Source organism: Carettochelys insculpta, chromosome 2, assembly GCF_033958435.1.
Source record: "Carettochelys insculpta isolate YL-2023 chromosome 2, ASM3395843v1, whole genome shotgun sequence".
Lineage (NCBI taxonomy): Eukaryota > Metazoa > Chordata > Testudines > Carettochelyidae > Carettochelys > Carettochelys insculpta.
This window is the reverse complement of record NC_134138.1, coordinates 72630134-72657798: the sequence shown is the minus strand read 5'-3', so window position 1 is coordinate 72657798 and position 27665 is coordinate 72630134. Positions and strand designations below refer to the sequence as shown.

The following is a 27665-nucleotide window of genomic DNA, read 5'->3' as shown; positions in this document are numbered from 1 at the left end:
ACAGTGTGGGGGCCGAGACACACTGCGCCGCACTGCAAGCCCTGTACAGAACGGATCGCCGGGGGGTGCTGCAGCACTCCTAGCTCCACCACCGACAGGCCCACGTCCAACCCAGGGGTGTTACTGACCCCTCAGCAGTGGCCGCAAAAGGCCAGCCAGGGTCTCCGGCACCCAGCGCCTGCGAGCTCCTGGCACGGCTCGGGTGTAGCCCCCGCCCGCAGCGGGAGCCAAGAAACGCGCTGAGCTGAAGCCGGAGGCCAGCGCGGTTCGCCAGGCACACGGGCTACTGGGGAAGAGGAGGAGCCTCGTGCCGCCGAGCCCCTCTCCGGAGGCAGGTCACAGAGCTGCGGGGGGGGGGAGGGGCGCTGAGGCCCCGTTGCTAGGAGGCAGCACGGCCGCGTCACCACGGCGCTTCCTCCCCAGCCCTCAGGGAGGGCGGGGCCGAGCCCGCTCCAGACTGGGCGTCGAGAGAGGACAAGAGCTGCTCCCGCCCCCGCCCTACACATTGTCACGTGGCTCCCGGGGCGGCGCATGCGCACGGCCGCAGGTTGAGCCGTTTGTTCCGCAGCTTCAGTCGTCGTTCCAGTCGCAGAGCCGCGTCGCCAGGAGCTGCTGCCGAGAGCGGACTGGGAACAGCAGCAGCAGCAGCAGCCGCCGCCCGGCCGGTGAGTGTCGGGGTGGGGGCTCCACTCGGGCCTGGGCGGTATCACCAACCCCCAGCGCCCGCTCTCCGCTGCCGCCGCTGCCGCCGCCGCCGCATATGGGGCGCACCCGCCTCGGCCCGGCCGTTGCGTGGGGAGGGGTCGCTCTGCTCTGCTCTGCTGCGCGCCCTCCCCATTCCTCCTCCTCCTCCTCCTCCTCCTCCTCGAGGGCGGGCGGGCGGTAAAGCCCCCGGGGTGTGCGGGCCGGGCCGGGCCGCGCATTGGAGCGGGAGCGGGAGCGGGGCGTGTTTTACGCCGTTACTCCGGCTCCCGATGCTGCCGGCTGGGCCTGTTGGGAACCACTGAACCGTACTGGCAACCCGGTGTGTAATGGGACCCGCTTCAGGTCGGCGCCCCTCATGGGCGATCCTACAAGTCTCCCACCACAGCCCCATCCGCGGTGAGGCAGCCCTGGCTCGGGGGTGTGGGCTGATGGTGACTGCCCAGCGAGAATAATTAGTGGTTCGTCTGCTCTGAGTGGCTCATCTGATTTTTCTTTGGGCTTATGGCAGTCTTTTATCTGCCCTTGAATGTTGCTGGGATAAGTCTGCCATGGTTAGGCCTGCCCCAAATACAGGACAGGGAGATATGGGGAGGGGGGCAGATATGGGACAACGAGTCCCTTTTAAAAAAAGGCATCCTGCTCAGTAGGGATGGATGGACATCCTAGTCCTGGCCCTTTTAAGACAGCAGGGCTGCAGCTGGCACTGTATAGCCCTCCACAAACCATGCACTGGCTTCAGTGTCCTAACTTGGTTAATGCCTTTAGTTTTTACAAACTTAATCACTTTGACTTCTCTGTTTTCAGGGAAAACCACAGTGTTCTGGCTAACTGAGAGAATCAGAGACTTCTCTTGGGTAGAATTACAAGGTGTTTATTATGCTCATAAGGTACCTCTCCAGGGAGGGGGACCCCTGTGTCGCAAAGTAACGGATCATTTATAGTCTTAACTTGGGTACAGTTGATTGGTCAAACACAATAATTAGGATACATTTGATTAGATACAGGCTACAGTAACAGACAAACAAACAGGTATGCCCCAATTGTCAAGCAGTAATTCTTTAACATCTTATCTTGATAGGACACAGTAGTGGTAGTTCAGTTAGATCCAGTTCTTTCCAGTTCCTTGCAGTTCTCGCTGTTCACTCCTGTGTGGGGTCGTACCACGGTCATCTTATCTGCCAGCAAACAGGGCCAATCATGTGGGTACTTAGGCTTACAGAAGCCATGTTGGTTATGCTAACCCTACACAGTTCGTCACATCATCTAGTAACAGCTTTTATTGTTAGGATGTTGACCGTTCAGACAAGAGTCCTTAACTAAGGCTGAAACAGGACTGAATCTTGGCTTCTTACTGGCACAGCTGTTGGCTAAAATATTTGGGATTAGAGTTCTAGTTTATGGATAACTTGAACATTACAGAGCATGAGGACTCTGGTTGCATATAAGTAAAGCTCAGCTAACTACTTCCTTGCAACAATGGTCAGTTAGGATTGTCTATATAAACCAGCACCTGGCTCTTCACTCATGAAATGGGTAGGTGATTTGATATTAGTGTTCTACTGAGACCACCAGGTTTTTAACCAGTATCTGTGGTATGTATGTATCTACACCTACATTCTTACAGGCAGATACTGTTAGTCTGTGGTAAATTAGCAACCCTGCTCTTGTGCCAGTCCTCCTCCCCCTCTTCTTATGCCTGTCCCTGCTACAGGATTTAGGTGTTTCTCAGGTAACTTGGAACTTCATGATGGCCATTGTTAATCTTGTGCCTTAAGAGAGGAGACTCGGCTTGGACTCTAGTTGGTTGTAAGGGTTTTTTGTTTTTTTTTTAAAAGGATTGCTGTGGTGCACAGGTCCCCATGTTACTTAAAAGATGGTACTACTTTGGATTAAACTGATTTCCTCTGAAAACCCCCTCGCTCCTCTGCTGAGAATGACGACTCTGATTCTCAAACTTTTTGGTTTCTGAGCTAAATTAAGCTAAATTGTTTGAAATACAGCCTGCTTAATGAGTGGTGGATTAAGATGAAGATAATTGCTGATATGAGTCAGTACCCAGTTATGAATTGCTTTAATGATGAGAACTAGGGCCTTGCAGTGGAATTGGGTTGCTGTGTTCTGCACAGGCTGAAACTTCAGGTTCAAATGCAGATGCTACTAGCTGTAGCCACCCAGGGTGCAGCTGATGAATGCATGGTCATTTTGCCCAGGCTTCTTCCTTGACTGAGAAATTTAACAGTACATTGGGGGTATAAGAAGGCATTTCCATCACTAAAGCTGCCCTGTAATCCAGACTAAGACCATGAGGGTTGAAGTCTTTATAGTGAGTAGGATACAGATGTCTTTAATGGACTGAGAACAACACAAAATCCTGTGGCACCTTATAGACTAAAAGATATTTTGGAGCATAAGCTTTTGTGGGCAAAGACCTGCTTCATCAGATGCATGAGCAGATGAACTCATGCATCTGATGAAGCAGGTCTTCGCACACAAAAGCTTATGCTCCAAAATATCTTTTAGTCTATAAGGTGCCACAGGATTTTGTGTTGTTAAGACCTGCTTCATCAGATGCATGAGTTCATCTGCTCATGCATCTGATGAAGCAGGTCTTTGCCCACAAAAGCTTATGCTCCAAAATATCTTTTAGTCTATAAGGTGCCACAGGACTTCATGTTGTTCTTGAAGATACTAACATGGCTACCTCTCCGATACTTGTCACCATTAATGGACTGAGAGGACAGTTGCTTGGTTCATTCTTAGAAGTGTTTTTCTCTTCCAGCTAGTATAACTTTGGTCTTACTGGTCTGAGTTTTAGAACCAATGACTGGTTTCTAGGGAATAGTGACAGCCTTATGATGGCATTGGCAGTGTCTGAACTGAGGATGTACAGCCAGCTCGTTGGCATCATTTTGTTGCTGTCAGCGAAGTCTGTGGGGCAGTTATTAAAGAGAAGCAACAATTTACATCCTTATTATAATCTACAAGCCAGAGTTTTTTGGGAAATGGGAACAAACTGTTTTGATGAAAAGCTTTTATTTGTCTGCCTGTTCAGTTGCCAGTTTCTTTCTTGTCTTTCAGTCGCCTTTCCAGTCCTCATTTTTTTTAGGTTTTTCAGTATGGATCAGCATGCATGATTTTATAAACAAAAATGGACTGAGTCATTTTCAGTACAAAAATAAAGTCAAGTGATTGTGGGGAGACAGAATCCTTTTCCTACTCAGTGTTTCTCAACTTTAAATTGCTCTTGTAATAAGGTAGTGATTTTTGTTCATACTTGTCTCACAATGTTAAACAACAAACTATCTGCAAGCTAGCTACTAAGTCTGCAGTAGAAGTTGTCTACTGTTACACAGCGCAGTAGTACAATAGCATACTGAACTGAGGTTTCTCAAGGTTTTTTCAGTCTGGTAATTTTTAATATTTGTATAAATTTGACAGTTTTATGACTAATATCAGCTAAGTACATGACATTTTTTTTTTTATTAGTTGGAAGTTTCAGTCAATTAGAATAACCAGTATTGCTAAAGTTGCCATTTGTTAGTAAGCAACAAGAAGCCCACGAAAGCTTATGCTCTAAAATAGCTGTTTGTCTATAAGGTGCCACAGGACTTCTTGTTTCTTTTGAAGATGCAGAATAACTCTTACGCCTCTGATAGACTTCTTAGTAGAAGTTTCTTTGGAAGCTTGGGCATTCAGTGATTATTACTATCTGATGTTGTAATTGCAGTTAGTTTTTATGGTTTGTCTCATCATTCCAAGTGTTTGCCAAAGTTCTTGCTTCATTATAAATAAGAGGCTCTCAAACCCTTTCATAATGTAAACATAGCAGCATGTGTCTCAAGTCATTTTCCTATCCATTTGTGAGTGCAGGGACCACCTTTCCTCCTGCATCTGTTGAGATAACATTGTTACAGAAAACTTGTGAGAGCTGGTAAAGAGAATATCTTAGTGCAAGCAGAAGTCAGAAGGACTGCTTGCATGAGTAATGATTTTTCAGGATTGGGTCTTTTGTTTGAGCTCTGTTGTGACTATCAAAACAGAAAGTAGTCAAGTAGCACTTTAAAGACTAGCAAAATAGTTTATTAGGTGAGCTTTCGTGGGACAGACCCACTTCTTCAGACCATAGCCAGACTTCTCTGTTGTGACTGTGTGGGTGGAAGGGAAACTAAGTAAGTGTTTCAGATTAGCTCTGGTTTTAAGAGTGTTAGACTGGTTAAATGTCCATTTTTGGTTAAGTGTATTTAAAATATTAACAGTGAAGTTCTGTTCTCTTTAAGTGGAAGAGCTAGAGCAGTGCTTTCCAATTTTTGATTTTTCTACCTCCCAGTGCAGAAAGTTGGGGGGGAGGGGAAGGATCCAAAGTTGGATTGGGATGGAGGATGGGTGAGGAGCTATGGCCCGATGCGGAGGTGCAGCTGAGCCATTGTCCTTCCCTGTCTCCCACAAGGCTGCCCCTGGCTTTGCAGCCCCACTCAAATGTTTCTCTGTTTTTATTGCCTGTGGGGGCTTGCCTCGTAGTTTGGAGCCCTTTGAGCTAGACATACGGGGAACAGACTTGGTTCCAGTTCTCTTTTGCTTTAACGTAAACCATAAACAGACATAGATGTAGTATTTGGATACACTACTCATATCCTGGACGTAGATGTTTGTGATTTCACAGTTAACTGCCTAGACAGCACAGTATTTCTAGTAGTAATTTTTATCTATTAACAATTGGGAAGAGGGAGTCTCTCTCTCTCTCTGCCCCCCCCTTACGTTTTACTCCTTATAGTTAACTGATCCCTCAGTTCTCTGTTCTGCTTTAGAATCTGAAGTGGGTCTTTTCCATAAAAGCTCATTGCCTAATAAATAAAATTTAGTCTTTAAGGGGCCACAGGACTGCTTGTTTTGCAATTGGGATGATGCTGGCATAATCATGTCTGTTTTATTGCTGTGTAATTAGGCTGTGAAACTGGCACTCAGTAGAGGTATATGCATAAATGAGGAGAACAGAAAGCTTTGTTCTAATTTTTTGGGGAAAAATTCATTCTGTGCCTTAAAACTATGCATGACAGATTAACGGCACACCCTCCCCCATGACAGTTAATAGAAGTAAGAGCCTCTTCCAATATCAATTTAACTGAATTAATATTTAAATAATATTCAAAATCCACAAAACAATATAATCTTACATTGCAGTACTCCAGTTTCCCCTTTAATTTAATCTCCATACTTTGAAGCTTTCTATATCCTGAAGGAATGCTTAAATTAATTTTCAGATTTGATTAAATAATTTCAGACTTCATTCAGACTAAATTCATTGTTGAGCAGTGTTACAAATTCAGAAGTTTAAATGTTATTTTTGTCCTCTCTGGCAAACATCTCCATTGTTGTGATACGTTATGCCTCAGTGTTTTCCTCAGAAAGGGATTGTCTTTAGTATGTAAGTAGGGTTTCCTAATATTTAGTAAAGCTTCTCTGTGTTTTGCAGCGCTGACGAGGAAGATGATGTAAGACAGGGCAACTTCTGCCACTTAAGGCATTCGTTCATTCGTACTCTTCCATTAAGCACAAAGATCTGGTATGGGCTCATTTTGAGTGCAGCACAAACACCATCCATGGTTCACACAGTCCTGGAGAGAGGGGTGGATGAGAGATGATAGCTTGATATATTGATCTGTGTTTTGTTGCATGGCAAGATTCTGTCTAGAACCTTCAACTCCTGACATGAAACCAATACAGCAAGGAACTTAGTTCTCAGAAACAGCCCGTAAGTCCTAGTTGTTGGCCTCTCTCTCCTAAATCCTGCAGTCCCTTCTGGCCTTGGACCAGGAACACTGCATTTCAAAAAGGCAGAATCCATCCAATTCTGAGAGAGTAGGCAAGGTCTGTGGGTAAGACAAATTAGGAAAGAGTTGAAGGAGCAGCAGTCCCTAAGAGGGTCAACATCAAGCTATTGCAAGGCAGAGGAAAGATAAGAGCCACAGGAGACTAGCGTGGCAGCATGTAGGCATCCGGTGCTAGGGCAGTGCCTATGGCTCCCGAGGGGACCGCAGCCACACCAGTGGTCCTGGGAGGCCCACCCCTTGGCTCAGGGCGGCACAGCAACAAAAAAGGGTTACAGCACAGGCCCAGCCCTTACTTCAGGGCAGGCAGCAGTTCACAGTTTATAGTACAGGCCCGGCCCAGCCCTCAGTCCAGGGCAGGCAGCAGTTCACAGTTTATAGTACAAGCCAAGCCCAGCCCTCAGTTTGGGGTGGGGCAGCAGCACAAGGGTTTGGAGCACTAGCCCAGCAAGGGCTTGCCCCGTGAGGGAAGGGGGTAGGGGGTCACAGGCCCTCCCACACCACTGCGACCCAGCCTGGGGCCCTGTGGGTCACTTACACGCGACCACGGCGGTGGGGATCCAGGCCTCAACACACCGCCATGGGTTCTGGAGCAGCGTTCCCCAGGCCACTTCCTACCTCTGCCTCCGCCGGGGAAAGGTCCCAATCCATCTGGTCAGTGGGTCCCGTGGGGTCGGCCCCCTCCAGATCGTCTACCTTTAGGGGCTCCGGCCAGTTGGTCATGTCCACATCATAGGGGTAGTCCGGCGGTGGTAGCACGGTGGGCCGGAGGTGATCCTGGGCGTGGGGACTGCAGGGGCCTGCCGGAGCTCCAGGGCAGGCCGCTCCTGGGGCCTCGTGGTCGCTAGCCCTCGTGGGACTGGCAGGGCCCGGGGTTTCCTCCAAGGCGGGGGGTCTCCACCGGCGTGAGGGTCTTGGCAGGTCTGGGAAGTCCAGGTAGTCCCCCTGGGGCATCTGGATCCGTGGTTGCTCTGGGCCGCTGGGGGCTTGCTCCTCTGGACTGGTCGGGCGGCAGTGGGCCCGCTGCCCCTGGCGCCGGGAAGCTCGCGCAGGCGCTCCCTCCCTGCCTGGAGGCCCAGGCTTTAATGGGTCCCGAGCCCCGCCCTTGGTCCTTCTGGCTCTAGGCCCTGCCCTCTGAGGGGCAGGCCCCTGGTGGTCTGGCTCTGGGCCCTCCCACCAGGGCCTCTGCATAGCCTCCTCTGCTTCTGAGTCAGCAAGAGGCCACACTGGCTCACTACACAGTACAAGAAGTTTTTTTTAGCTGCCTTAAAACTCAAAAGGAATACATGGAGGAAGTGAAAAGAGGGGCATGTAACTGTGGAAATACATGTGGGAAGCATGAGTGTGTGGGGACAAAATCAGGAGAGCCAAGGCCAAGCCTGGGTTTCACAAATTTTGGGCAAAAAGATCAGAAATGGTGTGGGTCTGTTACTTAGTGGAGAAGGTGACTTGACTGAAGAAGGTGGAGATGTTGAATACTTACTTTACTATCATTTTCACATTTAAAAAAAATCTGACGGGATGACTAATGAAATTCGTAGGCACTAGAAAAGAAGGAATGCAGATCATGATAATAAAGAACATGTTAGAGATCTTTTGACTACTTTGAATTAATTCAATTCAGCAGGGCCTGATACTGTTCATTCCAGGGTGCTGGTGGAATTAACTGAAGGAATCTTGACGCTCTTGCAGATTCATGGATGATGGGAGAGATCCCTTCTCTAGTCTTTCAGGACAATATGTTATCCATCTTCAAAAGCAGAAAAAGGAAGAGGCAGGGATCTATAGACTGGTCAACCTCACTTAGATATATCTGAAGCGACTAGACTCAAGCATGCAAAATATTCAGTTTGCAAATACCTGGAAGTTGAAGGGGTGATCACTAGCAGCCAGCATGGATTTACTAACAACATATCATACCAAACCAGCATGATTTCATTCTTTGACAGCATAATAGTTGGGTGGATAGAGGGAATGTGGTGGACCTAATACAACTGGATTTTTGCAAGGCTTTTAATACGGTCCCATGTGACATTCTCATAAGTAAGCTGGAGAAATGTGGCTTCAATAGAACTACCACTAAATGGACATATAATTGGTTAAATAACTGCAAACAAAGTGATTACTATCAGACTGTCAGATTGGAAGGAGGTCTCAGGTAGGTTCACAGGGATATGTTCTCAGTCCCGTGTTTAATGTCTTGACTGATGATCTGTATGTAGGAATAGAGAGCAAACTGTTTAAATTTGCAGATAATATAAAACTGAGAGGAGGCTGCGGGTGTTGCAAATGTTTCGGAAGATAAAACAGAAATTCAAAGGGATCTTAAACTGGGCTATAGATGACAAAATGAAATTTAAGAATATACAAATACAGGTCAAAACTCTCTAGTCTGGCAACCTTTGGGACCTGACCTGTGCCAAACCAGAGAATTTGCCAAACCCCAACTTGGGGTTATGTTACCAGGGGCATGGTATTAATGTCACAGGAGGTGATTTGGCACGGATTAGGCCTCAGCTGGGCTGTGTCCAGCTTTGGTCATAGCTGTATAGAAAAGATGCGGAGAAACTGGGGACAAAAAAAAATCAGATCCTACTGGTGATAGGGTGGAATGCAAGCCAAGGCTGAAAGAATGGGATATATTTAGTTTGGAAAAGGGGAGATCAAGGAGGAACATAGTAGAAGTTTTCAAATACTGGAAAGGCAGCCGTAAAAAGATGGATTTTATCTTGCAATAGAGGGTAGAACAAGAAGTAATGAGTTCAAACTACTGCATAACAGGCTTTAGATTAAATCTCAGGAAAAGCTGCCTAACTGTAAAACAGTGGCTCAATTGAACTAACTGCCTAGGGAAGTTGTGGAATCTCCTTCACAGAAGGTTTTCAGAAACTGTCTGGATAACTCTCCATTCCGGATGATTTAAAACAAATCCTGCATTTTAGCAGGGAGATAGTATCTATGTGGGTGCACAGCTGCCCAGGAGTAATTTAAGTGCTCATCTGCATGTGGGCACAGCATGGGAGTGCTGCAGACAGGAGCAGTGTAGACTGACCAGAGCAGCCCTGCTTAATTGGTTAACCAGTTATACTTAAATCCTGTTTGTTTTAACCGTTAACACCCCAACTTCTGGCCAACTGTTCCTAGGACCTACTTCTGGCTGTGCAGAGCAGGGAAGGAGTCACTGTCAAGGTGTCCCTGTTGCCCTGTTTTCCCTGCCCTTGTATCCTGTCTCCTCAGGGAAGGGGAGATTAGGGCTCAACAGTAGTGCTTCTGAGGTCTGAACAAGCTTTCCAGATAGTGTGTCTTTAAGAGACAACATATGGTGTCTTTGGAGACTTCCACAGTAGTCAGAATGTACAGTCTCTCTGTCTTACACATACAGGTGCCCCTGCCTGCTCCCCACGCACTTTGTGTCTCTCTCTCCTTCCAACCTGCACGCATACCCTATCTCCAGGGAGAGGAGACAGGGCTCAGGAGCAGGAGAGCTGCTGGGGTCTGAGGTTTAAACAAGCCTTCTGAACCATTCAGGAACCAGTGAATGCCTTAGAGACAACACAGGGCATCTCTGCAGACTTCCCCAGCATCTAGTACATGTGTGGTGGGCATGCATGTGCACGCACACTTTCACACTCACCTCCCAACATACTTGTATTACTATTGTTACTTCCTAGTACTTCCTGTGATGTGTGTATATGTATGTTCTCTGTAATTTTATTCTTTCAAAGTGTTTCAGTTTTTTGACTGGGCTTCCCATTTCAAAATTTTAATTTTTCTCTTCCACTTACATCTAATTCTTTTGAGTAGTGATTTCTAAAACGCCTAAGCTGTCCTGGCTGGAGTATTGTCTTTAAGGTAGCCTTTTAAAAATGCTATATATTTTTGTTTCTGGGGGTGACGCACCTCTGCACATTACCTTGGAGTTCATAACAAAATTCATTACACACACAGGTGGAAAAAACTAGACGGAATGTTGGTTAGACTAGATGACCATTGTGGCCCCTTCTAAATCTGTAGTTTTGTGAATCTTGGCTTCCTAGAAATCTACCTTTTTATAGAACAAAACATTTCTTTTGGAATACAGTTATCTCTGTATTAAAAGTTCTGTATAGCTTCTGATCTATCTTTCAGTAAAATTTAATACCTGGAGGTTCTTTGGCTGGCAGAACAGAAGTCTGATATTAGTAATTCTTTGCATCAATCTGTCAGGAAGTTTCTTGTTCATCTGCAGATCAAATGAGTGTTTCTCCTACTATAGCATGATTTATTCTTATTTGATGTTAACAGAAATTCACTTTGCTGAATAGTAGCTTCTAATATAGATGACCTTCAAGCTTTATTTGGCATTTTATACTATTTGGAAGTAAAAAACTTGGGTTACTAAAATAAGGCTTTTGTTTTTCTTTAGTAAACATTGCACGAAAATGTCTCTGTATCCTTCTCTGGAAGATCTGAAAGTGGACAAAGTAATTCAGGTATGGTGAAATATATAGACTTCTTTCTGAGATGAGTGCTAGTTTAAATGAACAGTTAAATTAGTAGTTTTATGTTAATTGTTTGGATACTTTATTTAATATTTGACTAAATTACTATTTTGGTTCACTGACAGCTATTGAATGTCAATACTTCCTTAAATTAGGAGTGCTTGCTCTTATAAACATTTAAAAAAGTAAATTTTATGTGAGCACGTGGAAACCTCATGCTTTTTAAAAACTAAATAGATGTTTGTTTGCTAGTATCTAAATGTTGGTAGCAACATCTCTTTATATCGAAATGACCACTTCAAAATAATAGAGAGAATTTTTATTTTAATGATAAAGGCAGGGGCACATGAACATTCAATCCAATCGTACAGTAACATTGAGTAACAAAATGCTGATGAAAAATAGCCTCCCTTCATAGAACAAAATTATATTTTTTTCTACTGTACTGTGCAAGGTACGTTAGTATATACACTTTTTTCATGTGTCCAAGTCAGCATATTAAAAAAAGAAAATAACTTGACAGTATTTATATTCAAGGGGTTATTTCCACTCCACTAGAAATTTTGCTGTTGTAGAACAGTCTGAATTCTGGAATACTACATTGGTTTTATTGCAGCAATTAAGTGAGCTTAATGTTCTAGGCTTGAAACGCGTCAGGTTCACTGCTACAGTCCATGAAAAAGACTGCTGTTTGGTGCTCCAAGATCTGGTCTAATGTAAAGTTTTAAGTTTAATGAACAGTCTTGCAATCTCTTTATACAAGTTGAGCTATGCAATAGCCTATGGTCTTTTATACTTAGAGGCATTTCTATTCTAACATATTTTCTTTTGTAATACGAGTGATGGTTCTGTAACCATATTAATGACTGGTGTTGCAACCAAATCGAGTGTGGATTAATATTAAAGCTTTTTGTAATAGTTTTTGAGAACTTCCCTGTTCCTTCCAGTTCAGTAATTTCAGTTAAAGATAAGAGCAGTTTCTCTTGTTGCAGCTGGTAAGTATAATGTAAAAGAAGAAATATGACCTACAAGAATAGTGAAACTGCAAACTAATCCGCAAATGACTTATCACACTGAACCATTACAATTGTCTTCATATACTGAGACTTCTTTTCACATGCGACTTTGACTTCTAAACTTCAGCTTTCTGGAGAAGGCATTATTAGTGGTGACTTATTTTGTGCTTAAAAAAATAAAATTCTTAAATTGTTACTTTGACCAGTGTGTTAAAACATAATGCATTACATTGTGTTGCTGACTGTTCACAGGTGAGCCTCATCTTTTAACTCTATTGTAAAAGGACAGATAGCCATGAACTGTCGCAAATGGTTTAGATTAAGTAATAGTTAAATAGTCGTAAATTGCTTGCAGTCAGAGGTGTAAAAAAACATATCTAGTTTTTCAAGTTATCAAGAGATGGTGTGATTAAAAAGGAAAGAAATATTTAGCATTGAGTGAACTTGTCATTTACTCCCTTCCAGTGACTAACATATGCTAGTTTATAAGCAGAGTATTTTGAGTGCCTTTTGCTGTAAATATTGCATCCTTTCTTGTAATAACACACTTTTTTGAATGCCATATAAAAAAAATCTAATTAGCAAGTTCAGTGCTTCTCTTCCCTTAAAGGATTATTAAAAATTTAGCTTTGGTTCACAATTCCTGTGGGTTGTTCAAGAAGAGAGAGGTGTGATTGGATGACTTTGACATGTCTAGACTCCTGAAGATGCTTATGAATTACTGAACTAAAAGAAAATATTTTGAGTATTTGCAGTTGCAGAGGTTTTGTACGCTTCTTATTAGATGTAAACTGTGCCATCTCAGAACACACAACTTTTTTTTTTTTTTTTTTGTATTCTGGATGAGAATTTTAGTGTAAATGTGTTAAATTCTGAGTCTGTTTTAGTTAAGTATGTTTATTAATACATTTACCAACCCTCTTTATACAGAGTTACTTTATACTGTTGCCCTTGCTTTTTCCCTTTAAAAAGTCACAGCCGTAAACTGTTTTGACCAGTTATATTTTAATTTAAGCAATTTTTAACACAGTGGAAAAGGACCCAATTTATATAAATTAGTGTTGGATCCATGTTAATTGGTGTTCAAATCCAAGAAAGAGTTCTGAAGTTTTGTCCTTTAATACAACAAATTGTACTTCCTAAAACCTGAGCATTTGACCTTGCAGTTGCATAGTAACCATCTCATAGGTTCTTTGTACAGAATAATGCATGTGAATTCCCTCTTCTCATTAGGCCCAGACTGTCTTTTCTTCAAACCCTGCCAATCCAGCCATTTTGTCTGAAGCCTCTGCTCCCATACCGCAGGATGGAAGTAAGTTCACATACAATACAAAAAGTTGAAGTTTTTAAATAAAATGTATAAACAGATTTTCCCTCTTCTGGAGGGGAGCTTGAAGTACAGCAAAACTATACTTATAGGAAAACAAAATTATTTCATTGTGAATTAGGTGTCAGATTGCATCCTCTGGAAATGTAAATATTTTGGGTAATAGGAGGCTACAGTTTTTTTTAAATGAAGTAATTAGAGGGTGCTATGGCTCACGTTTTCTTTGCCTCACTGTGGATACCTCTTTCAGGTGCTTACAGTTATGAAGCTGAGGACTGGGATTGCCTTCTCTGTATGCCCTTATGCCCCATGAAATCTGTGGCTTGAGGACTGTCAGCATTATCTTGGCATATTTTTCCTCTCTGCATGTGTAATCATAATCTGAGGGGGAAATTTGCAACAATCAGTGGCAGTGATCCTATTGATAGCACAGGGGAGTGGCTAGGAAAGTGGATTAGTGTGACAGTATGACGTTTCTGCATGAATAACTGCACGAAGTTCCTGATGTTTAAAGATCCATGTCTTTGGAGAGGTGGCGTGTGTTAAACACTGCCACAAACTGGCTTACCACTTTTCACGATATGTTTCTTGGAGTGTTACCAGGTGGATCCCATCTAATTTTTGCATGAACTTCATGCCCTTGATTCCAGAAATCTTTGAATAGCAGTGTCCATTGAACTGAAATCACACTTGGCACCCAAACCTGAAAATATTGGTAACTAGTAAACATGAGTGCTGTCGCTGATGCCAGCATCAACCTTGTGAGTGGAGGCCTTAAAGGTAACAGATGATTCACTGTTGAAGTACCTAATTATGCCCAAGCACCAGTTTGTTTACATTCAGCACTGATGCGTATTTCTGTACATGGATACTGAGGTTGTCTTGAAAAGAGGCGTTGCACCTCGAGGATATTTATCTCCCCATGTGCCACCTCTCCACTGTTTGACAGGTAACTTTTTGTGACAGATCAAGTAAAGGGACTCCATTTTAGAGCCCCAGTGTCTCCTGGTCTGGGCAAGAGCCCTGGTCAGCCCTATTAGAACAAGCCTTATAGGCACACTTGGGACCTGCATCCAGAGGCTGACCTTTGAATTATAGAGAAGGAATTTCAGACAGTCTTGATCTTTGCCTGCAGATAGGGAGTAACAGCAGCAGCTGGCAGAGGAGGGTAATAGTGGGCACTGGTGCCCTCTGACCATACATTTCGTCTCCCAGCAACTCATCTTCATTTTCTATTGAAAAGAGAGTCTTTGACAATAGAGCATGGCTAGAGCTGTGCTTCCTCATTTGAGACACTCATGATAGAACATCTGCAGTAAAAGAAAAGTCACAAGTTCTTTGGTGTCCTACATTCTGCTTTTGCTAGAACAGTAAATTGAGGGCATATTAGATCCAACAGAACTCAGAGACATGTACCCGTTACACTGCCTTCTCCAGAAGATACTTGAGTTACCCCAAAATGGTTTAACCCATAGCATTACTCAGTCAAACGTTGGGTTTGTTAATATTAGTTTTCTTGTGGAATTGACTTTATGGCTTTTAAGTTGTAGCAACTTTCAGCTGCTCATTGCAAAACTTCTTTTGTTTTAAGTGGAAGGTTTGTGATTAACAGCCTCAGCTTTGTTAACTAAAGGGTGTGTTCACAGCCGTAAAGTGCTCTGCTGATTCTTCCTGTACCTCTAAGTTTAACAGTATGAGGCAACAAAAGAACATTTTTTGGGGGGAGCTGTAATGTGGAAATCCCTTGGTCTGATGACTCCAAGTTCATTTCAACTATTCATATACTGTGCCTTCCAGTTATGTGGAAAATTTTAGAGCAATCTTATTAACAATTTCACTTTTTTAAGCCCCATACCTGCCAAGTGCTCTGTTAATGGATAGTAATGAAAACCTAGTACTTTTTTTATTGGCATTGGTACATTTTTTTTTTTCTTACTTTTCTCAGTTTGTCCTCCAGAGAGTGCATGGCACCTATGAAACATCTTGAATAAGATTTCACAGATTGAGGCTATTTTGCTCCTTCTGCGAATAGTGTTTAAGTTTGGGGCGGGGGCGGGGAGGTCCCACCTAGATACTCTTTAAAACTGTTGGGTGAGCAGGGGAAAAGAGAGCTTGTAGCTTTGGCATCCTTGGATTAAATGATGCTGTTTGGGTCACTGGCCCTCCTAAGGCACACAAAATTTCAGAGAGAGCCAACTAAACATTTCAGTTTTATGGGACCTAGCAAAGGTAACCTTTTAAACCGATGTTTTTGATGCAACTTTAGTTGTAGAGATGCCACTGCTCCATTTTAAGTAACCAGTTCTTTGTCACCCAAGTGCCCTGCTGTGGAGCAAACTCTTAAATTGGCTTTTTGTCCAGTATAGTGGAATACTGTTTTTATGGCTTTAAGAGCTGTTAAGCATGAAATATCTTTGAACAGTTCTTATTGTTTTAAAAAGTAACTTCATGCCTTTTCTGAAATTTCCAGTGATCAACAACTCAATATTAAAATATTTGTATACCTCTTCCTTCCAACAGAATGGACTTTTTTTCTTATCTTAAAGCAATCGCTCCTTCCAATTTTTGCCATGATGTAATAATACCTGTTTGCTCTGTGGGAGAGCATGTTCTGCTCCCTTGATGTTACGGTTCCACAAAAACTGACTTGCAACTATTTGTTTTCTGACTCTTCTGTAGGCTTTTTTTTTCCTCCAGAAAGTATGACTTGTTCAAACGCCATCTTATAAAGTGGATTGTGTGCATCAATTTTAGATGGCTGTAGGAAGTGAATATTAGAGCATGCTATCAAGATGTGTTACTGATCAGCTGATATTACTTAATACACTTTAAAATATGCTTTGACGAGGAAATGTGTAGTCCCTGAGTCAGAGAGAGCTACTGATCTGATGCTTTGCTCTCTTGCAACATGTGCATGCCTGTCCAGCCTAGCTCCCCCCCAAAGCAGCATCCTTCATACTGCCCTGGGAATGGAGTAAAAGGGAAACTGGTCCCCCTGCCACTTCTCTCAGGCCTGGGGAGACTGAAGCTCATGCCTTCTGCTTAGATTTTCAAAGCACAGTCTGCTTCTTAAGGGTTTCTCATCTCTTTTCTATGGCGACAAATTCTTTCACCCTTGTTTTTATGAATCATTGGAAACTTAAAAATAAGTAAATGCCTTGAAATAGATTCTGCTAGGGTGTGTGTGTTTTTGTTTTTTTAAAGGATAAGAGTTACCTCAACAGTGGAGAGTTGTAAAATTTTGAAATAGGCAGGTATCTTAAGTTGGGTAATAAAATAGCATTACTGTTCTAGTAGATGATAATTGCATGTGCTTTCAAAGGCAAAGTTCATTGTCATTGATGCAGTTGAACTTGAGGTAAAGTACTGGAACAGACAGGTAGCAGGTAGGAACATAATTTACAGATTTTAAGTAGATTAGTAAATGCTTTACTAAAATAACCAAGCTTTTACTGTGGTATGTGACACCCAGATAACCGGCACATTGTGTTAACTGGCATGCCACAGAGCCACTTACCTGGCTGGGGCTGGTGGACTGGCCAATGACAGTGGGGTGGGGCCACTGGCCCCCCTTCAGTATCCAGCCATTTGATTATCTGGCATCCCCGGTTCTCCTGTGGGTGCCAGATAATAGAGATTTTAATGTAGATAACTTCTATATTACAAATATAACAATATAATCATTTACTTTACCCTTTCTGTTTCGTTTAGGCCTCTATCCCCGACTGTACCCTGAACTTTCTCAATATATGGGTCTGAGTCTCAATGAAGAAGAGATACAAAGAAACTTGCCTATGGTTGCTGATATACAATCTCAAGGGGTAGGTACTAGTCAAGTAAACCTGGTCTTTGGAAAATAGGAGATAGATATGTGTTAACAAAATACTTTAACATTAGAGTTCCATATCTTCTATTTTGTGCATTGTACTTCAGGTCATCACTGTAGTTAATCAGTGATGGACTGAATTTTAAGATGCCAAGTCATTCCGTCTCTAGACCTTACCTTTCAGTAAGAAGCTTTGTGTGAAGGAATTTTCATTAAACCTTTTAAATTGTATTCCCCTGCCCCACATCCCCCCCCCCCCCCAAAAAAAAATAGTAAAAATCTTAAAAATTAATTTATATGAAAATGTGATTTTTTTTTTTCCCTTTTGACTCATATGTCTTGTACAGATGTTTATGTAAGTTTCTGTTCTGAGTAGCTTGATATGTGGTTTTTAATCGGCAGCAGCTGGTAACAAGACCTTCCGCTGTGAATTACATGGTGGCTCCAGTAACTGGAAATGACATTGGAATTCGCAGAGCAGAAATTAAGCAAGGCATCCGTGAAGTAATTGTGTGTAAAGATCAGGATGGAAGAATTGGACTGCGTCTTAAATCCATAGATAATGTAAGCAATATGGAAACTTAATTCTGTCTTGTTTCTGTAGTTCAGTAACTGAATCCTGTCATTACCAGAATTGTTGTGTGGGAATATGAAGTTGCTGATGCAAAGGCATCTTATTTGTGTTAATACAAAATGGGGTGAACTTCTACCTGGTGCATAATGTTTCCAGTATCTCTTTTTTTATCTATGGCCCCTGTATGTCTTCTGTGAACTTTCATAATATACTGATAGATTAGAGCTCTTAATTTAAGTATTATGTAAGGATTTGCTTTCATATAAATGTATAGAAGCAGCTAGCATTATGTACTACTTGTATGTTTAGTACTCAAGTTTACACACAGAATCTTTTTGTTATAGTAAGTACAACTATTGGACACTTTGTTAGTTATCTGCTAACTTATTAAATGACATTTTTGCCACTAAAGCTACTGAGCCAATCTTCATTCATAAATTTTACTGGGCAAGGCTTTGCAATTTAATTTCTCATTGTGCCATTAACCACTGGTGAGAGTGCCTGCATCCCCTATAGATAAGAACATTATGCCACTCACTGATGGAGTGTGTTAGGGAAAGTGATCTGACTTGGCTCATATTGTAATCTGTAAAGGGTAACACCAAAGTATATACTTCCTTGTTCTCCTTTGTGGTGATCAAAGGTGCAAAGAAATTATTTTAACTTGTCTACAGCCAGTGTCTTTCATTGTGGCCTCTAGACCTCCTCATTGTGGCCTCTGGCTTTTCCCAGCTGTGAAAAAGACATGTTTAACATGTCACATTCTTAAAAGTGACCTGCAGAATCAGGAGAAAGTGGGCTTGTGCCCAAGGTATCAGAAGTTTTAATTATTTTATGGCTTGTTTTAAACAAGTGTGGTCTACTTTGGAAAGGCCTAAGGCTTGGTTTGTATTTGGAAATACCCCACTATTGTTAACACTGCTTCCACTCACAGGAGTTAGTAGTGTTGTGTGCCCCAGCAAATGGGTGGTTTGTTTTTTTTTTTTGTGGGGTTGGTCAAAGAGAGCTTTTTAGCACCTGAAAGTGAAGTGGGAGCAAATCTAATCAACATGGTGTTGGTAGCCATATGTTTTGACAGAACCTCATCTGCATGAGACCTCTTGGGATTGCTAGCTTAGCTTCCTAATTGTAGTCAAGGTCCATGATGACTTTAGCAGTGGTAAAATAACCTCACAAAAATGAAAGGTGACTAGTTGAAAGAGGAAGGGATTTTTAGTCAATGGTGGTAACAGCGGTTTATCTCAGAGTAGTATTTGGGATGTATATAACCCACTGGTAAAGATTCAGCATCCTCCTCCACTTAATGTGAGGTTTCAAAGAGTTTGTTCAGCTAAATTAAGCCATGTGAAGACTAGTCTTCCTTTTAGTTCTGTGGGGTAAAACTTCCTTTTGAAAAATGAAGAGTTCAGACCGTCACTGCCATAAAAGGATTAATATGCCTTTTAGCTCTTGTAGGTCACCTTTGTGTATATTTAAAAAAAAAAAATGTTGCCTATTCATTTCCCGTAGTACATCCTTATTTTTGAAAGGTGCTGCTGTTCTCTCTTCTGCTTGCTGTTTGTGTACTTCGTGTAATGCAGGAAATAGACATTGGGAATTTTTTTGACTGTTCGTGTTCAAGAATAATGACCTGTGTTTGATATCACCCCTTTTAGGGTATTTTTGTCCAGTTAGTGCAAGCTAACTCTCCAGCATCTTTAGCTGGTCTGAGGTTTGGGGACCAAGTTCTGCAAATTAATGGTGAAAACTGTGCAGGATGGAGCTCTGATAAATCCCATAAAGTTCTCAAGCAAGCTTCAGGGGAGAGAATTTTGATGATCATTCGTGATAGGTAAAAATGAAAAGTGACTGTTTGTTATTTCTGTTGATGTAGCGATTCCTTGTGGGATTCTTTTGTGTTTAAGCAACAAACACACGCACAACTGTCCCTGCCTCCAAAGAGCTTACAGTCCTAAGTTAGAACTCTCAAGCAATGAAGATTAATCACCAAGTTAATACTAGAATATCATTTTTTTAAAATATTTGTGGGTGTTTTCTACAATTTCAATTATATTGACTTCTATTGCAATGCAGAATGCAAAGTATACAGCTTTCACTTTATTTTTTATTTTAAAACATATGCATTGGAAAAGTTTTATAATTCATCTAATACAGATACTTCAGTGTAGTCTTTTTATTTTGAAAGTTGAAGTTACAAATGAATTATAAAAACAAACTGTATTCAAAAATAGAACAATGTGAAACTTTGAAGCCTACAGGTCCATGCAGGCTTATTTCTTGTTCAGAAAAACAAGTTTGTTTGTATTCACAGGAGATACTGCTTCCTGCTTTTTGCTTACAAATGTCATTGAAAGTGAGAGCAGGAGTTCACCTGGCAATTTTGTGGTGGTATATGCAGTGGTGCTGACAGCTGCCCGGAGGCCTAGTGGCAAGGGATGTGTGTGTCAGGGGGAGACACCAGCTCCCTGCCCTGGAAGGAGCAGGGCTTAGGGCAGTCAGCCAGGGGAGGGAGGATGCACAATCCCTCAGAGATGCATACAGCGCGGTGGCCCAGTGCTTCGCAGTGTTTGAAGGAGTGTGGCGCTCCAGCTGCCACCACTCCTTAGGCAGCGGTTGTGGCTGGTGCTCTGAGGACCTTCTGAAATGCTGCGCCCATGGGCAACTGCCCCCTTTCCCAGCTCTCATCCCCATCAGCAGGCCATCAGATATGTAAAATGAGCACTGTATACTTGGTATTCTGTGGTGCACCTGAAATCAGTGTATTTCAAAAAGTAGAGAAACATTCCAAATGTCTTTTCAAAAACTCATTTGAATATTCTGTTTAATGGTGCAGCTGCCATTTTTAATTGCAATTATTTTAAAGTTAATTGCAAGAGTTAACTGCCATAATCAACAGTCTTAGTTTAAGTATTTCAGAAGCTTCCTTTTCATGTTGAATATTTCATGAATAAAGTATGCCTTGGTTTTTGCTACTTCTGTCCACCTTTTTTTAATATTCAAAAGAAGTATCTTAAGATAATTTCCTTTGCTATCTCTGTGTAGTTCTAAGTTCAAGGTGCTGTACTGTAGATGGCAGAGCCATTGGTACTCAACTTATTTCCAAGATTTTTTTGCCTTAAAATCTATTTGTCATCAGGGCAGTCGTCCCTACCAGTGCTAGTGTCCTATGCAACCATGGCATCTTGCCCTCTGCAGGGGACAGGGAGAGGTGCGGGGGCAGAGGCTGTTGGGGTGGGGACAGGTACAGAAGCTGGGGCTACTGACTTTCCCAGACTGGCCACTATTTGCCATCACAGGTGACTGCACCCCTACATGGAGAGAAGTGGCACTTCGAAGGGGAAGTTGCCACTTCTCTCCAGCTTTCTGCTCTCTTTTGCTGCTCCAGCCCACATGGGAAGGTTGGGGAGCAGCAGAAGTAGCCTGTGGAAGGGATGGAGGATAGGGGCCGCTGGAGAACTTTTAGCTGTGCTTCAGACATCATGAAATTTGATGCCTCAGATTTCATAGTGACCCACGTGGCTGCATATTTTGTATGTTGGTTGGAATGTGTGTCTGTTTTTAAACATAAATGCCTACAGCATTTTTGTATTGATTTGGCATCTTAACTTTCATATTGAGAGCTTTTAGTTACCCTGCAAGTTATGTAGCAATGCATACTTGTGCCATTTTAATTAGTGGCTTATTTTTACTTTTCTAGCAAAACTAAAGTGTCTACATGCATATTTTCACTGGTTAACTTGTTTGAAAATGCACCAGTACAAGTTTGTATGTGGGCAAGTAGTATGTGCCCAGAGTAGAAACCAGTGATCCAACTAATGTTGTTGTATGTCAGTTATATTTTACCTATATTGTAACATTTGCACACATCCATGTTACAAGAACATGTCAATTAAAATGTATATTAAAGAGGGTGGGAAATGTATGTAGTTCATGGGGCACTGGGGAATTTAAGTAAAAAGCTGATGATTATAGCCTGAGTGGAAAAATAAGCTTAAAATAATAAGTGAATTAACTGGTTAGATGAAGGTGTTTGAGCATCTACTTGGATGGATGGAATGAATGTACATTAGTGACCTGAAATGCTAGTCTTTCAATACTGAAGTCAACTTTTGTGCATTTTGTATTAGAATCCTAACTTAAAACTAAAATGGCAATTACTCATAAAAGTGAATGATCAAAACAGACTTCTGTAAATGTACTATATCATAATCTGTACAATTTATCAAGAATTTAGCTTAAAATTGGATAGTACTAACATCAACAGAGCAGACACTTAAGATAAAATGAATACTTGTAGGACAAAAATATTGTAAATGTTGTATTATGGGATACGTTCACAGCTCTGCAACTTTTAGTAGTAATTGTAATCTCTTGTGGAATTTTTCAGTGTATGTTGAATACTTACTAAATGTCATTCAATAATAGGTCTTGAACATATTTCTTGCAGGCCTTTTGAACGAACTCTTACTATGCATAAGGACAGCACAGGTCATGTTGGCTTCATATTCAAAAATGGAAAAGTAACCTCAATAGTAAAAGACAGTTCTGCTGCTAGAAATGGTCTTCTTACAGAGCATCATATGTGTGAAATTAATGGCCAGAATGTAATTGGACTGAAGGTAAAGTAATGCGCTTTACAAAATTAAATTCAGTGTATCAATAATCTTGTCTTAGTACTTTTCTGAGAGGGGAGTAGTGCTTTTAGAAAATCACAAGTTTGGTGTATGTGACTTGCAGAATGTCACTTCTTCATTAAGTGTTCAGAATGACAATATAATCAAAATGTCCACCAAATTTCTGATGTCTTCTCATATCAGAGGGTCATTCTGTTGGATTATTCCAGTTTTCTGTGTGTCTTAGTAGAAATGGCTATTAATAGTTAGGATCAGAACTAGTTTTATCCTTGAGTTTTTTTTGCCAACAACTAACTTAAATTCTTTCCATTTTAGTAATCTAGCTTCTCTAAGAAGTGGGGGGGGGGGAAGGGGGAAGGGGGTGTATTTTAAATCTGTCTCCTGATCCATCTGGAGACATGAGGTACAGCTTCCTGGAGGCTCATTTGCCAACATCAACGATGACAGCAATTGCCCTGTGAACTTCTGGCTTCCAGTCCAAGGTTTCCCTCTTGCTTAAGATTAGTGGGTTCATAATGACCCTTCCATTCCAAGAGAATGGATCTTTTTAAATGATTGTCAAACCTATTGTTTGGTCCTAGTCTGTTGTGGATATCTTCCATTGATGGTTGCTTGGAGACCTTTCGAACAGTGGTTTTTGGTGGGTTTTTTTTTGGGTGGGGGCAGGGTTCTTTGTGCCTTGTTGATAATCCAGAGCTGCTAGGCAGATGGAGAAGTATTTCAGGAATCCTGATCATGAGTTTTTGTTCACTTGTATTTCATTAACAGGACTCCCAAATTGCAGACATACTGGCAACAGCTGGGACTGCTGTGACAATTACAATCATGCCTTCATATATCTTTGAGCACATAATTAAGAGGTAAGACAGAAAACTTCGAATCATTTTAAAATAGCTAATTAGTGCAGTTAATCTGCTTCTTTAAGTGTTGTGGAAATAATGTTCCATTGGATGATTACTCCTTAGGCTCAAGGCTAAGCTTTAACTTACACACACATTCATATTATGTATTTGAGTCAAGAAAAAGCCAAATCTGGCCTCAGTCATATATGGAAACATATATGCTAAGCGTTTTGCCATAATGTGTCTGAATTTAGTAGCATGATTTAGTCTGAATTGGAGTGGGAGGATGACCCTAATATCTTAAAGGATTAAAAACATCAGTTCTGCCAAGAAAAAAAAAAAGTTAGGGGGTAAACTGTTACATTAGAAGTTAGTGGCAAGGAATTAGGACAATAGAATAACTTTAAAGGTGTAATGTGTACCATACAAAATTCCCCCAAGTTAAACTACATCTGACATTATTGTAGCAGAGCATTGTATTTCATTTCAGTACTGCTGTGATTCAAGTACTGTTCAGATACGTAATATTAAAAATAGCCGATTACAGAAACTGCCTCAAACAATTCTAAACCTGAAATAGAGGCTTTTCGGACTTTGAAAACATTGGCTTTAATCCTGACATTCCTGTCCTGTTGAAAGAGATCTCATCTCTCTCATATTATTAAATATATATATATATATCAATCAGTAATATGTAACTTGACTTTCTGGTTCATTAATAATTTTGAAAGTCAACAGCTCTTTGAAATGTTATTTTGAAAAACAGAGTTCTAATGGCTTTTTGACTACAGCAGTGTATCTACCGTCTGAAGAAGTGGGTCTGTCCCACGAAAGTTCACCTAATAAATTCTTTTGTTAGTTTTGCTACTTGACTGCTTTTTTGTTTTGATAGTATCTGACTCATATTTCAGTGGTTTGCTGTGAGACTGGCAGATGTTTCTGGTGGTCTGTTGTGGGACCAGTTACTGGTCAAGTATGGGACCACTACTGTTAAATGTTTTCATTAGTTATTTGGTATCAAAGGCAAACTCTTCTTTCCATTTTCCAAACTAGGAAGGATTACAAACATTTGAGGTCAATCTGAATTCTAATCTTGACCGCTCAACAAATTGCAAACTTGGTCTGAAAGCAATGAGATTAATTTAAAGAAAGATAAGTGCAAAGTTCTGCACTTAGGAAGGAAAAATCAAGTGCCCAAGTACAAAACAGTGAATACTAAGTGGTAGTCTGCAGAAGAGGATTTGGTATTATTGTGAATTGCATGTGCAATGTGAACCATTGATGCTAGTGCACTTGTGATTAAAGGCTATTTCATTCTGGTATGTACCAACTGGAATGTCCAATAGCAAGGATTTGTATACACATTGAGGCAGTGTGCTCTAGATGGATGTGACTTCTAATCATATCAACCTGTTGCACACTAATTTGGCCTGTTTCAATCATGGCTCACTAGAACTAGTCATCTTCTGTCAAGATAGATTAGCCTCCACTGTTTTCTATGTAAACCTAACTTTTTCTGGTGGTTTGGGCCACTGTCATTACCTGACCACCTGTTCTCTTTGCAGTAAGATAACGTATTGCTTTCAGTGATGAGGGTGTAAAGTAAAATTATCCTTTACTGTTACACGTAGCAGTTTCTTTGTAGTAGACATCTAGCAGAGTACGCTTTTCAGTTCTGCACCCACATATGAGGCCGGCTAGAATGGGGGCGAGCAAACCTCTTTACATCCAGCCCCACTTTTCATCCCTGCAATTAGCAAGGCTCTCCCTAACCTGTCTTACGTAATCCAAAATAACAGAAATTTTGGTTATGTTCATATGATTGCCGGTGGGTGGGGGGGAACCCTTTTCTTGGGATGTGTAAGAAAATAACTAGAAGGTAAAAAGTTCTTAATAGGTGTATATAAATGTGAATATACATATATTTCATTTTTAATTAGATGAATGAGGTTGACCCCCAGCAGCCAGTCTTGCTGTACCTGCCCCTTTACAAAATTTGACACCATGTTGCCTTGTGGGCCTACCACCCACTTTGCTCACCCCTGTGCTAGAATATTCTGTTTTCTTTGGTAACATATAAGGTGGCCTAAAATGCCAACATCATGATCACCTGCTAGTTTTCTATATCATTTGTTACAATGTTTTGCTGTTAACCTAGTAAGAAAGAAAGTTTTGTTTTTAAAATGGTCGGTGTCTCATATCTCTGGTTTATTGCTTTTTTTTTTTTTAAAAGCAAAGTAAGGAATTTTGCTTTTTAAATTCAGTAAGAAGTTGTTTTGGTTTTTTTTCCTCCCCAGAATGGCTTCTGGCATCATGAAAAATCTGATGGACCATGCAATCCCTGAAGTCTAAATTTAAAGCCATTTTACTGTATATGCATATGTAATGAAAACTCAGCTAATCTTGGGCTTTTATACTCAGTGACTTCTGAATTCTGCACATGAGCCTTTCATGAGACTAAGAGTGGAAATGATGCATTGGGTATTTACGTTATATAATTGCTGAGAATGTTTCAGGTCAGCATGTTATCTTGTTTATTCATACAACTGTAAAACTTATTTGTAGCCTAATGCTGATTTTACAGATGTGAAATTTTCAACAAAGTTCTGCTGATCTTTATGTAGGATCATGCTACTTTAGTTTACTACCGTTTCATAAACAATAAGCCATTGCAACTAAAGGAAGCTAATACATGTTTCTTCTGCAAATGATAGTATCTGTTATCCATGATCTTGCTGCTCTTTGTATGTTCCTTTGAAACAAATAAGTATTTTTATTGCCTTCTTTGTAATCATATATGTATGACTATTAGCACTAATGTACCTTTTCTCCTAGTAACCTTGTTGGCCAAAAAAAGCCAACTGAAAAACCACATTTAGCTAATATTGGCACCATGCCATGAAGAGGCGCTTTAAGTGGTAAAGTATACAGATGAAAAATTATGCTCATCTTTTTACTACTCATTTTAGAAATTGTAACTCTCTGAATATGCTTAAATTCTGTAGCCTTAAACATGTTAAAAATAAAGTTCAGAAATAACCAAGTAAAGTTTGAAAAACTTTGTGGATATTTTTTAAGATGTAGAACAAACATTTGAAAAGGCAAAACATTGTCAATTAAAGGATGTTCAACAAAACTGAGCTGAAGGATAAATGTTAACCAGCAAGTATGTCCTGATTGAAATTGTAATTTATGCAACCTGCTCTTCTTGATTGGTATCTGAAAAATGGACATGTTTCTTCAAGGATGAGAGACCTAAGCACTAGTAGTGGCAATGCTTCAACAGAGGTCTTCACTCTTGCATTGAACTTACCAAAAAAGTCAACTGATCAACCAAGGTTTGGTGATGCTCAAGGAGAATGTACTAAACTCCCATACTTTCAAAAAATGCAATAGCTGTTGAGGCTCAATTGAGTGCTGCTCATGGAAGAAAAAAACTGTCACCCTGAAGAGAAGCAGATGCATGCTGTTGTCAGCTGGGGAGTCAACCTGATAGAAAAGAGACGAAATAGGAAGGAGGTCAGTTTCCCTGCTCTGTCATGGATTCCCAGTGTGACTTTTGTTAAGTTATTAAGGCCAAGAGCCTCAGACATTAGGTGCTGAACTCCCAAAGCCATCAAACCAAGATAGTAAGTTAGGTCTACCCCTTCCCTCACCATTTCCTGCTAAGCTTTGCTCCTCAAGAGAGTTAGGGCAAAGAGAAATGTCCATTTCTGCTTAGCAATTACAGCCATTGTTTCTTCTGAAACTGGGCACTAGGTCAGCCCTTGAACAACCAGAAGCCCTTTTTTGCTGCCACTGCCCTTAATCTGCTGGTCTGTAGGAAGTTCTGGAATGGGGAACCCTGCCTCATTTGGTGCAGGGTCTCCAACCTGCGTGCTGTTTGCCGTAAGCAGGGTGGTGAGCATCACTTGGGGCTAGCTATCATTCACTCCCCCCTGAAACTGTTCCACAATGTGTAACCAAGGAAATATTTGTTGGGACAGAGATGAAATGTGCATGTCATTCTAATCTGGTGCTTTATGGGAACGATGCTGTCTGCTGTCAAGCATTAGCATTGCCTTTGGGCAAGATGCTGGGGGCTAGGGACACCCTTAATTGCTTTGCTACTGCAGAAGGGAATGAAATACACATGCTGTTCTCAGCACTAGCCACTCCTGTAGCTTCATACTGCACCTTTCCAGCTAGCAGTCCCTTTTCTTGCCCTACAAGCAACCATAGGTCTCCACTGGGCCTGTAATGAGGCCTGAGCTGCTTCACAGCTGGCTTCAGTAGAAGTGAGAGTGAACTGCCTAGGCTGGAGTGACAGTTTTTCAGCTCAAGCCCTATCCCCATGAATCTAACACAAACATTCTCATACAATGCCAGCACAACTGCTGAAGCACCCATGCTGTGCTGCACATACTGCTACTTTTAGGGGCTGGTACCAGGCCTG

At 41.4% G+C, this 27665-nt stretch overlaps 1 protein-coding gene across 2 annotated transcripts; it reads left to right on the top strand.

Annotated features, from left to right (window-relative positions):
• Positions 1-526: 526 nt before the first annotated feature.
• Positions 527-26288, top strand: SDCBP (syndecan binding protein). Of its 2 annotated transcripts, none has more exons than XM_074987161.1 (9): positions 527-665; positions 10936-11002; positions 13261-13339; positions 17066-17175; positions 17586-17744; positions 19410-19585; positions 22202-22373; positions 23157-23248; positions 25528-26288. In XM_074987161.1, the coding sequence occupies exons 2-9, from the start codon at positions 10952-10954 to the stop codon at positions 25580-25582; spliced, it is 894 nt and encodes a 297-aa protein (XP_074843262.1). In that variant the 5' UTR covers positions 527-665; positions 10936-10951; the 3' UTR covers positions 25583-26288. The 2 variants fall into 2 exon arrangements, with proteins under 2 accessions (XP_074843262.1, XP_074843261.1); XM_074987160.1 differs by having other exon boundaries at positions 17583-17744.
• Positions 26289-27665: the final 1377 nt, after the last annotated feature.

Bases quoted from the DNA above. Each gene is read 5' to 3' on its own strand.
- SDCBP (XM_074987160.1), top strand. From the start codon at position 10,952: ATGTCTCTGTATCCTTCTCTGGAAGATCTGAAAGTGGACAAAGTAATT. The intron at 13,340-17,065 runs GTAAGTTCACAT...TGTTTCGTTTAG, and splicing joins TCCCATACCGCAGGATGGAA to GCCTCTATCCCCGACTGTAC. The intron at 19,586-22,201 runs GTAAAAATGAAA...TATTTCTTGCAG, and splicing joins TTGATGATCATTCGTGATAG to GCCTTTTGAACGAACTCTTA.